We start from the raw sequence: 16,595 nt of genomic DNA on the forward strand, positions 1-16,595 counted from the left end.
TTACTTCTGTATGGGCTTCAACAGAAACTGGGGGAAGTTGCCGCTTGGTAAATACTCGCTCTCCTCTTCTTCTGTGTGACGAGTGTGTCAGAAGCAAGTTGCGCAGCACACTATCTTGTGTACCGGGCTATTTCTGTTTTTCAATAAGTGCCAATTTACAAGTTCACTCCGCTCATCGCCTGCAAAAATCGCTTGGGTATGGCCACAAAGACGCATCGAAAAGCACCTAGAAATACGCTGCCGATTAACACGGGCGATAATCGTCCTGGTGTGCACAGGCCTAAAGGCATTACTAACTTTCCCCAACATAGTCTGTGATTTAAAATTCTGATGTCACTGCCCACCCCTAGTGCCTGAAGGCCCTGACGTGTGCACGTGTGTTGGTGTGATTTCACATGTTTGTGGAGGTTCCTCCATATGTGGGCGACCTGTGGTTTAGGAGCACGGGCCGCATGCGGACACTCGGGTCTAAAGTGCTTCTCTCACCCACATGTCAAACATATGTTTTATTCAGAGGACTGATGCACCTCACACGCGCACATGTGCGCATTCACAGATAAATTAGTAATGCCGATAGCTTTCCACTGGGACCTGATGGCACAAGGAGTGTTATATAGAGGAAAAGTCAGTCTAATGAAGTCTCTCATACATACCCATGAGGTCTCTCTCTCCCCATCTCACCCCTCCGCTAATCTGGCTCAAACTGCTCGCTAATCTCTCAACCTCAGTACAATGCAGCCATAGATTTACAGTTATTCCTACCCGCTTTCCAAATCGATGTGTTGTTATTAGACAGACTCTCACCATTGGGCTCTTACAACCTGTTGGTTCTACGTTGCATCATTTCACCACCTCTGCCCCCCCTCCAGTCTCGTCCTGAAGCGGGACTCCGTCTCTATTTGCTGGAATCTTATTGGATGCAGATCTTTGGATCTCGGCCTATGAACGTCAAGGAAAATGCTGTCGTATTCAGAGTCACCGTTTGAAGCGAAGGTAGAAGGCGGCAACCCGATGCGTGAGTTTGAAAGTGACAGAAACAGAAAAAGGAGAGAGACAGACAGATAGGCATTAGGCAGACAGACATGATGCAACTAGAAGACATCGTTCTGCCTGTTGCTGGTTGAACAGGTTAACCAATCGTTTTTGGCCTTGGCTAAATTATAGATATTCATTAGAGGAATGTTTCGGGTTCAGTGCAAGTGAAGCTTTATCAACTAAAAACATCTAAAACATTCTGTTATGTTACCTTATTCAAATCAAAAATATTCAAATCATCTATCATTTTTAAAAATAAAATATCATGTTTACAATAATGGGGATGGAGATTCTGGAGGTTTTAAAAGCACAAAATGGGGAGCTCATGTTTTTGTTAAAGCACTTATATTAATTCCTCTGTACAAATTGGTTATTTGAGCCGTCTAAATCTTCTCTTCAGAGGCAGGACTAATGTTTTAGATGGATGACTTTATAGTGAATGTGTACTTTATGCATAGTTGCGTCATGTAGCTTCCTGGCAGTCTTGTTTGTGTGTGTGTTCAAACAGATACAGGGGTTGCCAGCATTATATGGCAATGGTGGGAGTTGGAGAATATCACTTTACACAGGCATTGTGTTTAAGCGATTATATCACACTAGTCTCATGTTAAAAATCTTGATCTGAAATAGCGATAGATCTTTTCTTCTGTATTGTGATGTGCATCCATCCATACAGGGTGGGTACTTGGTTCTATCCATTGTTTGTTGATTGGATTTTAAGCGGGCATCGCACACAAAAATGTATGCAAGTTTGCCGTTTTTATCCATCACTAAAGATAAGTAATTTTCACCAGAAGATTTTCATTAAACATTACGAGGTAAAAAAAAATTGATAGAAATTATGAATAATTTACAGTAAGATCTATAACATGAATTTACAAAATGGCTGTGAATTTTGTGAATGTGGAGAATATTTCCTTTTTTTTTTATGCAATTATCTAGAAAAAAATATGCGGATGGAAACCCAGTTGTTGTGTGTTTTAATGTTTATTCTAAAAATCTATCCTGTTTTCTTACATCTTGAGGGTGAGTAAATAATGAAAGAATTATAATGTTTGAACTGTAACTTTAAGTGTTTACACATCCATTATGCAAGGGTTCACTGAAGCCAGATGTACTGTAACTAGACTGTACTGGTTTTAGTTATTGTAAGGAAAGACTGCACAGTGGTGGTTTTCTCCTTCATGTAACTTCGGCTGACTTGTGTCAAGTCCTGTTGGTATTAAAGCCTTAAGAGCCGCTGTACAGCAAGCAGCCAGGGCCGACTTTCAGGCAAAACGTTGGCTACTCTCCAGTTCTTTTAAAAAAGATTAATATATAAACATGTAGCATGCTCTTTTGGACCATATAGTAAGAAAGGTTCACGATGAAAAAATCATTAACTCATGATAGACAAACTAGAGCAGACGTGCGATAGTGGACGCAGACAAATGTGCAGCGTGGCAAGTAGCCTATAAGATTGTCTATCCTCCACTCAACGGAGTGTGAAAGTTCATGTTCTTTTTCTCCATAAGCCAATAAATGGTCTGGAACTAATGGGTTTTGTGACTGATTTGATTCACCTTTATGCCAATTAAAAGCTTTAATCATCACAATCAGAATCTGCTTTAGGTGCATGTCCAGTTGTGGCTTCTACTGCCTTTTGCTACCTGCAGTTTAATTGATTTGAAGCATTTATTCATAAATAAGATAGCCCAAGGCTTGAAGAAGTAAGATTCCACTCACTTGGTCAGAGGAATGAAAGTACCTCAGTCATGAAGTGTACTGTGTAATTGTGTTAGAGGCTTTTCTGCTGTTGTAGTTTAGAATGACACTGGGTTCAGTGCTGCCTACAATGACCTGTTTCACTTTTAGGAATGGCACTTGTATAGCATTGTGGTTTAAGACGGGGGTTTTCAAACTCAGAAGGTTCTAAGGGGTCCCCAGAAAATTTCAGAGAATAAAATGACACCAAAAATGGATGAAGTCTACTCTAACTGTTTAATTTCTAAACATTTCTCTCCATTCTTGCCATATGCTTTCTATTGTATACATTTGTAGTGAGAAAGATATGAAAAGATACAAAGAAGCCACCTTTATCTTGCTCACTGGGGTTGTAAGGCAGTATTCTTAACGCAGTACGTATACATTTATTGTAAATATATTATAAATTTACACCACTTGCATACATTTATTGCGAGTTGCTTATACAAATGATTTTTAATTGAAAATGTTCTTCTTCAGGTTTGTACATCCAACATTAAGTATAGCCAGTTCAAGTTGGGAAACAATATGTTGTATTTATAATGTCACACTATTTATCTAACATAAAATACATTTCTTATATTATTTAAAAAATATATCTTACATACAAATTGATGGATTTAAGGAAGGGGGTCCCTCATAAAGGCTCATCATATTTGGGGATCCTTGGCATCATAAAGTTTAAAAACCCTGGTTAAAGATCAGAGCTTGTAAAAAGGTTTTGACCTCTTAATCGAACACAAAACATAAAAGTTCAATATATAGTGCACTCCCCTCCCGAGTCTGAGAAAGGCTGAGGAAAAGAGGGCACTAAAAATGGAAAGCTTTGCAATTTAAAGTTCACATGAAATCAAAAATGTCCCTATTTGTATAAATTCTTGTGCGCTATGAATCAATTCACCTTATTCCTAAAGAAATAAAAATGTTTCATAATCTTTCATCAGGAATCTTTTCATCTTGTTTTTTCCTTTTTCATTCATTCATTGTTTTGTTTTGTTTTTTAAGTTTTGATGCACAATAAAGAAAAGAACTCTGTTGATAGGCCTTTTGACTGACCTCAGGTGGCTCCAGAGGAGGAGTTCTTGTTGATGGGGGTTGTGTTTTATTGACGCTGGTCAGTAATGTTGATCATATTCATAATGAATGTACAGCTGGATATTAGCCCATGTTTTCAGTCTCTGTATCGGATACACCATACTTTCAGCACCTTTTGTTCCTGGGTCAATGGCCGCTTGTGTGTCAGATGTCTGATGGCTCAGTAGGCAGTGTTACATGTGTGTGTGTGTAGATGCTAGTATTAAGAGCAATGCTTCCAGACGTTGAGCTATCTTCCTATGATGCCTAACCAAGCTGCCCCCAATACAAACACATTTGTGTCACACCAGTTTACCATCGCAAAAATGTGTGCATGCTCAAACATGTCGGGAACAGCGAGCAATATAGGCTTTGGGGATGGGAAAGTATGTTTTAATATTTAGCATAAAAGTATAGAATTGTTGTACACTTGTTCTAAACTGTTTTTTTTTTTTTTATTATTAGTTTTTTTTATCTTAAATTGTAATATTTATGTGTTCATCATTTAAATGTTTTTTTGCATTTGGCTTTAAGCAAGCCATTTTTAACTGAAAACTCAAGTTACCTTGGACTTGAGTCGCACTAAAGTTGCAAAAAAAAAAAAACCTTTAGGCTTGACTTGGACTTGAAGACTGAGACTCATGAAAAACATGTTCTCTCTTTACTCAATTTTACTATTTATTCATTCCCTCTCAATATGTGCTGCAGCAAACACACTAAGCCAGTGTTATTTTATGCATGCGTGACGCATATTCATCCCCCAATGGAAAAGTGCTGTTATATAACTGAACAACAAACAGTAACAATATTAGCCAAGTCCTACTATACCTTGTGGTAATCTTAGTTTGTCATTTAATTTAAAAAGCAATCAATTAATTCAAAGGGGAGCTGCATTTTATGACCCAGTCCTACTCAATTGCACAGATTGGTTTGTCGAGGTCTGCTATTATATCGCTTAATCACAAACGACACACAGACAGGATTGTTGTTGTTTGTATTGTTTACTGGCACTGTCTGCAAGACTCCATTACTCATGAGTCATGACTGTTTAATAAAGCAAACTACGGCAACTCAAAAAGGTCAAAACATACAGCATGCTTTTTTCTCGTGATGCCTGCATCCCTGCATTCTACATGTAATAATAGTGAATAGTAATAGGGATTTAAATAATACTTTGTGTGCTTTATTAGACATTTCTGAAGTAGACATTTTGAACTTCAAAACACTTTTAATTACAAAAAACTAACTAAAAGAAATATTGCTATAAACAGTACAGACTTGAAACTTGACATGGACCTGGACCCAAGGAATGGAGACTTGACATTTACTTGACTTGGACTTGGACCCAAAGACTTGATATGGACTTGGACTTTAGGGACAATTTCAAAACTAGTCCACAACACATGAAATTATTATTAATATGGTCATTGTTTAAAAATCTATACAAAAGTTCTCATTCAAGTAAGAAATAGTCATACAGGTTTAAATGACGTAAGGGTGAATAAGTGATTTTAGCTTTGGTTTAACTAATCATCAAGTCATTTTTTTGTTTTCTGCTAATGACCCTCAATTGTCTTTAATCTGCTCCATTCTGTCTGCAGGCAAAGCAGGTAAATGCCGGGCCTGCTGAATGAAGGCGAGCAGAAGCACGTGGCCATCAGAGGTTCTGTCTAACTCATGATGCCGTCGTCCACACGGAAGGGAGGACTGAAAGACCCGGATTTGGCCAGCCTCTTTTTCAAAGATGACCCGGAAGAAGTCTTCTGCGACCTACACGAGATCGGCCATGGGAGTTTTGGAGCAGTGTATTTTGTGAGTATAGAAATGTTGAGGAAATGTCTTTCTCTTTTTTTACAGCTGCATCTGTTATTAGAAAGACCGAAACTGTAATGATGATGAGATATGCATTTCCATATAACTGTATCTCTAATGATCTCTCTCCCCTTACAGTACAGTATATACTTTTGAAACTTATTTTTATTAACTGTTTTATTCATTCTAGTAATTCTTCTCTTTTTCCAAGTTCTGTAAAAGACGAAAGGCACATAGTTGAGACGTAAGAGACCAGAATAGCTTTTAATGCCTAAGCTTGATGAGCCTTTCTTTGGTCTTTTTCTTCCCTTCAGTCAGTTCTTAACTGTAGTTAAACTTGGAGCCCATCATTTCATTTTCGAAGCGGCACAACAGTGCAGCAGTTTTGTCAAATACAAGAACTGCAGCCTCATGACAAGTTCTTGTGTATTTGTTAATCTGGGAACTAATAGCATAAAGCCTTTGATTCCAAATCTGTGGCAAGACTGGAATCCGCCGTGCAAATCCCCTTTCTCTCTCTTTTTCTCAAATACACTCACGTGCACACACGCACTCACTCACATGCGAACTGCCCATCCAGATGTAGGGCTGGTCTCGAGGGGAAAGAATAACTAGGAGACGCTGCTCTTAAGACAGATGTTAACTCTGTTTAAATGCGAGGGCCAGCTGGCCCCATGATGCAAAAAGACTAAGATTACTGATGTCATACAGACTTGTGTTGATGATTACAATAGACAAACAATGGCATTCCTGACCTAACACACACATTCAAAAGTTTAGTCTCAGTGAATTAAAAAAAAATTTTTTTTTAGAAATAAATTAATACTTTAATTTAACAAGGAATTTTGAGGGAAAAAATAGTTTCCACAAAAATAAGCACCAGTACAACTGTGTTCAACATTGATATACATTGATATATGTTTTGAGCACTGAAAAAGCATATGATTTCTAAAGGACCATGTGACATTGCAGACTGGAGTAATGATGCTGAAAATTCAGCTTTCCCATTACAGTAATTAAATTATATTTATGAAAAATAGAAAAGTTTTTATTTATTAAATTATTATTATTTATTTATTTATTTAAGATGCACAATATGTTTGTGACCATATCAGGCCAGTATTGCCTTAACATTTTCAGCATTATTTTGATTAGGGCTACTTTGAAAACATCTATTTACATATCTGGTTTAAGAAGTAGTAACAGTAAAAAACATTGTTTTGGTTACCCACAGGCCCGAAACTCCTATTCTCATGAGGTGGTGGCCATTAAGAAGATGTCCTACAATGGCAAGCAGACCACTGAGGTGAGAGACGAACTCCACAGTCATCTAACTCTGATAGTTTGACTCGATATTTGAACATGTTTGTGTTTTACTCTCCATATAAAGCAGTTCTAAGATGTGAAGCAAACCTTCTCCTAATGTCATTGACCTGATAGATGAGAGAAAATCAAAACATTTATTTATTCAGTAGCTTTGGTTTCAATGTAAATTTGTGGAATTAAAATATTCAAAAAATATATATAATTTAAATAATATAAAATATTATATTTTAGTGAACTTCAGATGGATGGAATTTCAGAGTGTACATCTAGCTTTTATTCACATATATCAGCATTATATAAACCATTCTGCTCTTTAGTTATCGGTGTTGAATATTGTAAGAATTCAGAAGTTTTTTTCTCTCTCTCTCTTTGGGTTCCCCTGTTCAGAAGTGGCAGGACATCATTAAAGAGGTGAAGTTTTTGGAACAGCTTCGACACCCAAACACCATTGAATACAAAGGCTGCTACTTGAAGGACAACACAGCATGGGTTAGTACTGCTATTAAGACTGATAAACGACTGTTAAGTGTTTTTTCTTGGTTCACAAACACATTGCCATTTACAAGAACTACGTTAAGCTTGATTTACTTTAAATTCATTTCCAGAATTCCCTAGCAATAAGGTTAACCATTCGTGCTTTTCCCAATAATCTCGTCTGCCTTTTTCATTCAGCTTGTGATGGAGTATTGTCTCGGCTCTGCTTCAGACTTGTTAGAGGGTAAGTTCACACTTAAAACGCACACTGCACACTCGTTCACGTATGCAAGTACAGCACACACCCACAGTCTGCATTCACACCAAGGAACAGTAATTGTTTGAGCTGTCGTGTGTTTTTAGTCAGTGCTGAAGGCCTTTATTAACCACATCCCAGACACATTATATAGCCCATTGTGTTTTATTTCCAGTGTCACTACCAAACTGCCATTGCATTCATGTTTTTGTTTCCTTCAGAAGTTGTCATAGCAACATGCACAGCTTTAATGATATACTGTTGGTTTCAATTATCACTCCATATGTGTGTGTAAAAAAAGAATTTAGAGTTTCCAGTTTAACTTGCCATTATGTCATTTTATGAGTAATTTAGGCTGCATCTGATTAATTCAAGGCAGTTTTAAAATCATGTCCTGCCCTGAGGATCAGGTATCTAAAAGGTGTTGTGTCAGTTGGCTGTCTTTTTGACACTCTTTTTCTTTTTCTTTTTTGAGTGCCACGCTTATAATAACAACAACAAATGTTGTTAAGCACATGTTGAGATGTGATCAAGCATGCTTATTTATTTCCCCCCACACCTAGTTCACAAGAAACCCCTCCAAGAGGTTGAAATTGCTGCCATTACCCATGGTGCCTTGCTAGGACTGGCTTACCTACATTCCCATAACATGATACACAGGTGAGTAGCCACCTGACTGATACCCGTTTGCACATTATCAGCATCCTCAATATATGTAAAATACAGATAAATCTTTACAGCTTCAGTTTTTATGCGGTTTATATGCTCACCATAAAGCACTGGTATTTTTAACTTTTGTTTTTACCCCTGTAATTTTGTTTTCAGTGACCTTAGTTGCTTTTTGTTTTGTCATGTTTTTAATTTAGAGTTTAATTTAGAGTTGGTCTGATTAAAATGATATTCTTGGAAATGAATTACCTCAAAGATTTTACTAAATTGTTTTTTTCTAATTTTTATAATTAAGTGTGTGCGCTCTTTGGTTTCAGGTTTCAAAGTACAAAATCATTATAATTATGTCAAGTGCTAATCTATGCCACATCCGCATATATCCGCATATATATATATTTATTGAGTACACTTTATCCTCTTTACAACATGCAAGTTCTTATCTATGTTGCTATTTATACTTTTGCTTTCTTTTTCAAATAAAAAAATACATTATTTTTCAGCATTTGTAGACTTGAATGATGTTATTGGAAACTGATTATATCAAACCTTATTTTTATATTGGTTTCAGGGTACTAAACATTATAAACAATACTAAACCGTTACACATCCGCACATGTGGCATACTATTCTTCGTGATTTACTGCATTAGCACATATGTTTTGTTACACATATATATTATCACATATGTACCAATTATGTTTTGTTAGCTTCTGGTAATGCAGTGCTATATTAGTTTTCTCTCTGCAAGGTCTTTCTTTCTTTTCTTTTGTGTTGTTTTTTTGTTTGTTATTTACCTGAGACACTATTGCATAATGTGGTAATGTGATACTAATGTAGGCCTGTACTGTCTGTCTGCAACCCTCTCTCTGTCTGTGATTTTGTTTAGAGATGTGAAGGCTGGTAATATCCTGCTGACAGAGCCCGGTCAGGTGAAGCTGGCTGATTTTGGCTCCGCTTCCATTGCCTCTCCTGCCAACTCCTTTGTGGGAACCCCATATTGGTCAGTACCATACATATTTACATTTAAAGGAGCACTCCACTGTTTTTAGAAATAGGGCTTATTCAACCTCTTTCGTACATATGTGGGCAAATGCATTTTTGTCTTAGTGCATGCATTGTTTTAGTTTGGCAGGGTCGCCGCTAGCTTAGCTTAGCATAATGAATGGAATCCTATGTTGCCAGCTAGCATGTCCTGAGTAAAAGTGATCCCAAAAAACCCCCCACCTAATTACTTCTTGTGGCCTGCATATTCACAACGAATACAAATAGCGGTGTATTTAAGACCATATTAAGACTAGGCGACTTCCTTGACTTGGGACTATATTATGGAGAAGCACATGAAAAGCACTGCTACTTGGGTGCAGAGATATCACATCTCTTATCCTCATGTCCTCTGGCTGTTGAGGATTCAATTCATTATGTTAAGCTAAGCTAAGCTAGCCAAGCTATAACAATGCATGCACTGAGACAAAAATGCATTTGCACACACATCTAAATATCTAAATATAGGAAAGAAGTTGAATAAGCCCTATTTCTAAACACGGTGGAGTGTTCCTTTAAAGTCACAACATGTAAGATATCCAAAAACCACTAGAACAGTGTTATATATTTAGTTGACTTGTGTATGTACATTATCCCAGATGTTTCAAAGAATGTTTAAATCCAGACCTATCAGTGACGTCATACCTGCGTTACCCTCAATATCAGTTTTTATTTTGTAGAAACCATGGAAACACCAAAGACACTTTTGTGTATTATATGTTTTATTAGACAAGGGAAGAACTGTTTGGATACATTTATAGACAGACGAAACTAATGTAGCATTTTCTCCATCTTAAAATGTTTTAAAATAAATGTCATGTAGAAACACAAGCCATCCTGCATTTATTAATATGATATTCTAATATCGATCTAGCTTACTGCAGTGTGCAAAAAGTTTCTCATAGCAGCTGCGGAGCGGACGCACAGAGTAATAATAATAATAATAATAATAATTCATTACATTTATATAGCGCTTTTCTAGACACCCAAAGCGCTTTACATATAGAAGGGGGGAATCTCCTCAGCCACCACCAATGTGCAGCATCCACCTGGATGATGCGACGGCAGCCATATTGCGCCAGAACGCTCACCACACACCAGCTGATTGGTGGAGAGGAGACCGAGTGATTAAGCCAATCATTATATGGGGATTATTCGGAGGCCATGATGGACAGGGGCCAGTGGGCAAATTTTGCCAGGATGCCGGGGGGTTACACCCCTACTCTTTTATCGACGGACATCCTGGGATTTTTAACGACCACAGAGAGTGGACCGCGGTTTAACGTCTCATCCGAAGGACGGTGCTCTTTGACAGTATCATGTCCCCATCACTATACTGGGGTGTTAGGACCCACACAGACCACAGGGTGAGCGCCCCCTGCTGGCCTCACTAACACCTCTACCAGCAGCTACCTGGTTTTCCCATTTGGTCTCCCATCCAGGTACTGACCAGGCTCAGCCCTGCTTAGCTTCAGTGGGAAACCAGTCTTGGGCTACAGGGTGATATGGCTGCTGGCAAGAGTAACATTATAACAACATTATAACAAAGAGTAACATTATAACATCATTTTCAACACAGTCAAATGTATGTAATGTGATTAAACAGTGCTGTTTTACCCCAAATATCACTCCACACATACACTTATTGAACGGAAGAAGTGGAAACGACGAATGTGGCATAATAAAAGTTCTTCTGCTCTCCAGCCGTCTCTCATTAGCAATCGCTCCAGCGACCTTGTTCAGCTCCCACAACACGTCATACTACATTAACGTTAATAATCTCATCCATGAACATGATTTCTGTCCGAGTCCCATTCCAGTTCTTTCCCACCGGTGAAGACTACAGCTCCCAAGATTCCAAGCTCAATCTCTGAGTCATCAAACTATGCCTTTGTTTTATATAGGTGAAAAAAAACTACATATTGTTTTATATAGGTAAAAAAAAATTGTGCCTACGAGTAGATGACACGTCCTGATGCAGCAGGGTTAATAAAAAAATAGTGTGTGTTTCTACCACAGGATGGCTCCAGAAGTGATTTTAGCCATGGATGAGGGTCAGTATGAGGGGAAGGTGGATGTCTGGTCTCTGGGGATCACTTGCATAGAGCTTGGTAAGTGACTATGTTTTTAAACTTTATATTTCATCTGTGTTCCACTTTCTAATGTTCTGATGCGTTATAGTAAACAGATGTTTAGAAGCTGTTTTTACTTACAAACTATTGCTGATAACCTTTTACATTTATCCATAATTCAATATGACTGTTTTCTTTAAATGTCATTTGATTTATTTTTTCTTGATTTCTTAAACATAAATTAAATATAGCAGATAAAAATGGCAAATATTTACCAATATATTCTTTTATAATAGATAGATGTGTAATTCTCCCATAATTTGATTTATTTTAATAATGATCCATGTGATCTCTTTTTACTGTCATTTTAATTAATTTAAATATGCACTGTTCTGGAAAAGTATGCAAATTGAAGCCAATACTGCATGTTATAGAAGATAAACCTAAATATTGACATACCATATACCAAAACTCTGCTTCTGGTTGGCATATTCATTCACAATTTATGCAATGATGTCGCACAATGTTTCAGTTTGAGAATTTCAGCTTTTTTTTATTTCTTTCACGCTGTTTTCTAGCTGAACGCAAGCCTCCTCTCTTCAACATGAACGCTATGAGTGCCTTATACCACATCGCCCAAAACGACTCTCCCACCTTACAGTCCAATGAGTGGTGAGTGTCCTTCTACACAGTCGGCAAACTCAAGTTGACTCACTCTTATAGATATATACAGTATGTGTATATATACACTCCTACTCGTCAAGCATACTCTCTTAACCACGCACTCCTCTCACACTTTTAAATGTGTTATGCAATAACCCTGACCCCAGCTGCCATATCTTCTCAATTACTGATCTTGTGCATTATTTCATTATTGCCCTTCACCTTTCTGACCTGCAGCAAAGCCGAAAGCCTGCTGGTCTTTCAGGTAGCGTTGCTTTTAGATGATAGATCTAGAAATTGAAAGGCTGTCTGAATGGGTCAAAACATTGTTGAGGGAGTCACAAATTTACTTTGGCGACCTCCTTGTTTTTCATAGTGTTTTCTTATGTGAAGAAGATCGGTTGGCATTTACGTATGACTTTGCGATATTTTTTGCAATACACTTATCAAAACAAGAAATAATTCTTTCAGAAATGGAATCAGAGGAAGATGTATGCTATAAAGTGAATATGAATGGCAGAGTTAGCTTCTGTTCGTTTCTGAATGCATATGCAGTGTACACTACCATTTAAAAGTTTGGGGTCAGGACAGTGTCTTATGCTCACCAAGGCTGCAATTATTATGCAATATCACTACAATTTAATAGTATTACAGTTTTAAAAAAAAGATTTTTTTATACACTACCATGTCTTACAGTAGTATACAATAGTATTACAGTTTTAGGATACACTACCAGTCAAAGGATTTTAGATGGTAAGATTTTAAAAGAAGTCTCTTATGCTCACCTAGGCTTCATTTATTTGATCCAAAATATTTGTGCTAAAGTTATATTTATTTCTGTGTTGGCAAAGCTGAATTTTTTCAGCATCATTAGTGCCACATGAACCTTCAGCAATCATTCTAATATGCTGATTTGCTGCTCAAGAAACATTTATTATTATTATCAATGTTGAAACCTTTTTTTTTTTAGGATTATTTGATGAATAGACAGTTCAAAAGAACAGCATTTATCTGAAATGTAAAGCTTTGGCAACATTATAATGAATAAATGTATTAATTTATTTAAATTCTTTCTAATAATAATAATAAATGTTTCTTGAGCAGCAAATCAGCATATTAGAATGATGTCTGAAGGATCATGTGACACTGAAGACTCGAGTAATGATAAAGAAAATACAGCTTAGCATCACATAAATTACATTTTAAAATATATTCAAATAGCAAAGTTATTTTACTGCATCAAATAAATGCAGCCTTGGTGAGCAGAAGAGCCTTATTTTAAAAACATTTAGAAAATCTTACCATCCAAAAACTTTTGACCGTGTGTGTGTGTGTGTGTGTGTGTGTGTGTGTGTGTGTGTGTGTGTGTGTGTGTGTGTGTGTGTGTGTGTGTGTGTGTGTGTGTGTGTATATGTGTGTTTGTATATGTATATATATATATATAATTTTTATTTTTATTTTTTTTTATATATTTTTTTCACATCCGAAATCCTTCTAATATGCCAAATTGGTGCGGCATAATTATTATAAATGATGATGTTATGCTGTTTAATATTTTTGTGCAAAACTGTAATACATTTTTTCCCTTTGATTAATAGAAAGTTCAAAGGAACTGCATTTATTTGATATAGAAATAATTTGTAACATTATAAATATCTTTTATTGTTACTTTGATCAATTTAGTTAATCCTTGCTAAATAAAAGTGTTCTTTAGTGTTTTACTGACCCAAACTTTTGAATGTTAGAATATATGAATAGTAACATTTTTATTTATATATATAATTATATGATATTATTATTATATTATTGTATTTATATTTATAATATATAAATACAAATGTTACTATTATATATATATATATATATATATATATATATATATATATATATATATATATATATATATATATATATACATATATATATATATATATATATATATATATATATATATATATATATATATATATATATATATATATATATATATATATACAATTACCGAATCTGAAGTCAAATAGGTTCGGAAGGTTCATGTCAACTGTAAATATTACTTAAAAAATGTTTTGATTTATTTGTATGTTCCATACCCTACAAAAGTGCATAATACTGTAACTGTTTCATGTATTTTGTGAAGGTCGGATGCATTCCGGAGTTTCGTTGACTACTGCCTACTAAAAATTCCTCAGGACAGACCCTCCTCAGCAGAGCTCCTGAGGGTGAGTAATCGCATACACACAATGTTGACACATGCAGGGCAAGTTATCATGTCACATATGAAGTCACACGTAAGCATTGCTCATCCAAGTTCAACCACGACTTCTGAGTGCCCACACACTACTGTTAATTCACTCCCACTTTGAGTCACATTTTCAAACACTCTGTAAACACGATAGCTGGAGGATGGCGAAATAGTCATGTGATACTCGCACAACGACTGTTAGAATTTGGCTCAGAAATATAAACTTCTTATGTAGTTTAATCTCATGTAGTGAGACCTTTGACAAACGGCATATGGTGTGGTCTACATTACATGATTATAGCAATGAACTGTTGAATTAGACAGAAAAAGACTGTCTGAGATATAAAATGGCAAACCAGAGATTTCGTTTTTAGCAGAGTGCAAGTGCATTTCCATTCAAAAGTTTGGGGTCAATGAGATTATATTTTTTAAAGAAATTTATACTTTTATTAAAACGTTTAAATTTTATTAAAAATTATACGTTAGTTATACATTGCATTTACGTTGCAAGAAGTTTCAAATAAGTGATGTTCTTTTGAAAAAAATCACAGTTTCCTCAACAAAAAAATATTGATAATATTTTTTTAGCACCAAATCAGCACATTAGAATGATTTCTGAAGGATCATGTGACACTTACACCAAACCAGGAATGATTTATATTTTAAAATATATTTAAATAGAATGCAGTTATTTTAAATTGTTCTAATATCTAACAATATTACAGTTTTAGTTTATTTTTATCTGATATTTGCAGCCCCAGTGAGCATAAGAAACTTCTTTTGAAAATGTAAACACAGACCTCAAACTTTTGAGCAGTAGTGCACGTTGCATTCTCAGCATTTCTATCATCTAAAGTTATGAGATGTTTGTAGGACATTTGGAGGAAACTCTTCAAGTTACTACCCTAGTAACGTACACCCGCACATTCATAAACCGCATCGTGTGTCGTTCGTAAAAACGTCAATATCTTTCACAGAGATAAAGCGGCTCCTTTGCAGTTGGTGAGTGCACTTCCTCTTCGCCATATCTGTCGGTACTTCCTGCTCTCCTGACAGTGGGTTCCTTACTCATCCATCCCTGCTGACTCACACACATACACGTTTTCATATGCACAACCAAGCACTCAGCCCACAGAACATGTCATTCTGCTGTTTTTTCATTTGCTCACTTCCTGTGCCAGCTACATCCTTGGAGGGTTAATAAAAGCAGGAGGATTTTTTGATTGTGCGTGTCTAACTCAACTAATATAACCATGACTTTCTCTCAACCGAATCACTGGGGCTGTAGGTGGACATATTGCTGCGCGGTGACTAATGTTCGTGATATTGTGCTGTGGTGGGAGGCTTATGGATTTATATCATCACCAAAATAAATGTGTGGTAGTATATAGCACTACAGTTGGGATATGGGTAATTATTGGCTCTGTGGGGTAGCACTGGATACTGGATCATTAAGAGATAGTGCTGCCGAAGTGATTCATTTGTTTGTGCTTTGTATGGGTCTGTTTGTGTTGGTGTACGTTACAGGTTATGGTTGATCTTGTTGGTGGACACAGGTAATCCTATTTAGAACTGACAGCTTAGTGTCATGCACCTTATAAGGTGTGGCTTGGGTGGCATGGGATACCGGAGTCTCTTCTGTGGCATAGGTTGTTACTGTAAAAACAAAAATTTCGACCCAGTTTTGGTCTCCCATTCCTCGCTAATACCTCAAGACTGGCCTTCCAAGCTCCTTAAGGCCGAAAAGAGGTTATTAATCTAAGTCTAGCATTCATTTATTCTATTCCCACCATTTGCGGCTTCCCAACTGCTGTCTTAATCTCACATAGGGTCTAAATCCACCTCAATTCTTGACCTACAGAGGTCTTGTCGATCGAGAACGAACTGGGGATATCAGTCACGATCTGACAGTTAGAGCTGGAATACTTCAGATTATGTAATTTCCTCCATTTAAAGGGGATTATCCTGTAGATTAGTTTCCTCCCATGCTGGTCAGTCACAGATGTCCGTTTAGAGTGGCGAATGCTTATCTATGTTATCATTGGGAAGCCGAGCTGTTAGCTGTAACTGTCTTTGCCCGGCTTAATGGTTGAGCCGGTTGCTCTGCAGTGCTTTACCAGCTCGCAACACAGACGTGACCTGCTTAAACTAAATGTATTTTCAACTAAATTTGTAATTCCTTTCCAAA

General features: G+C 36.6%; 1 protein-coding gene and 1 pseudogene across 3 annotated transcripts in view; one reads left to right on the plus strand and one right to left on the minus strand.

Moving 5' to 3' along the window:
• taok3a (TAO kinase 3a) overlaps nucleotides 1-16,595 on the plus strand; it is an 85,986-nt gene that overhangs the window by 47,195 nt on the left and 22,196 nt on the right. For all 3 annotated transcript variants that reach the window (XM_067439413.1, XM_067439414.1, XM_067439415.1), the window contains 9 exons: nucleotides 5,454-5,664; nucleotides 6,899-6,970; nucleotides 7,378-7,479; nucleotides 7,663-7,708; nucleotides 8,284-8,380; nucleotides 9,276-9,389; nucleotides 11,450-11,541; nucleotides 12,081-12,174; nucleotides 14,303-14,384. In XM_067439413.1, coding sequence (XP_067295514.1) covers nucleotides 5,530-5,664; nucleotides 6,899-6,970; nucleotides 7,378-7,479; nucleotides 7,663-7,708; nucleotides 8,284-8,380; nucleotides 9,276-9,389; nucleotides 11,450-11,541; nucleotides 12,081-12,174; nucleotides 14,303-14,384 — 834 coding nt within the window. In that variant the 5' untranslated portion in view covers nucleotides 5,454-5,529. The remainder of the gene's footprint in view (nucleotides 1-5,453; nucleotides 5,665-6,898; nucleotides 6,971-7,377; nucleotides 7,480-7,662; nucleotides 7,709-8,283; nucleotides 8,381-9,275; nucleotides 9,390-11,449; nucleotides 11,542-12,080; nucleotides 12,175-14,302; nucleotides 14,385-16,595) is intronic.
• On the minus strand, nucleotides 10,831-10,947 carry LOC137072187 (5S ribosomal RNA; annotated as a pseudogene).

This window comes from Pseudorasbora parva, chromosome 3, assembly GCF_024679245.1.
Source record: "Pseudorasbora parva isolate DD20220531a chromosome 3, ASM2467924v1, whole genome shotgun sequence".
In the NCBI taxonomy this organism is placed as follows: Eukaryota; Metazoa; Chordata; class Actinopteri; order Cypriniformes; family Gobionidae; genus Pseudorasbora; species Pseudorasbora parva.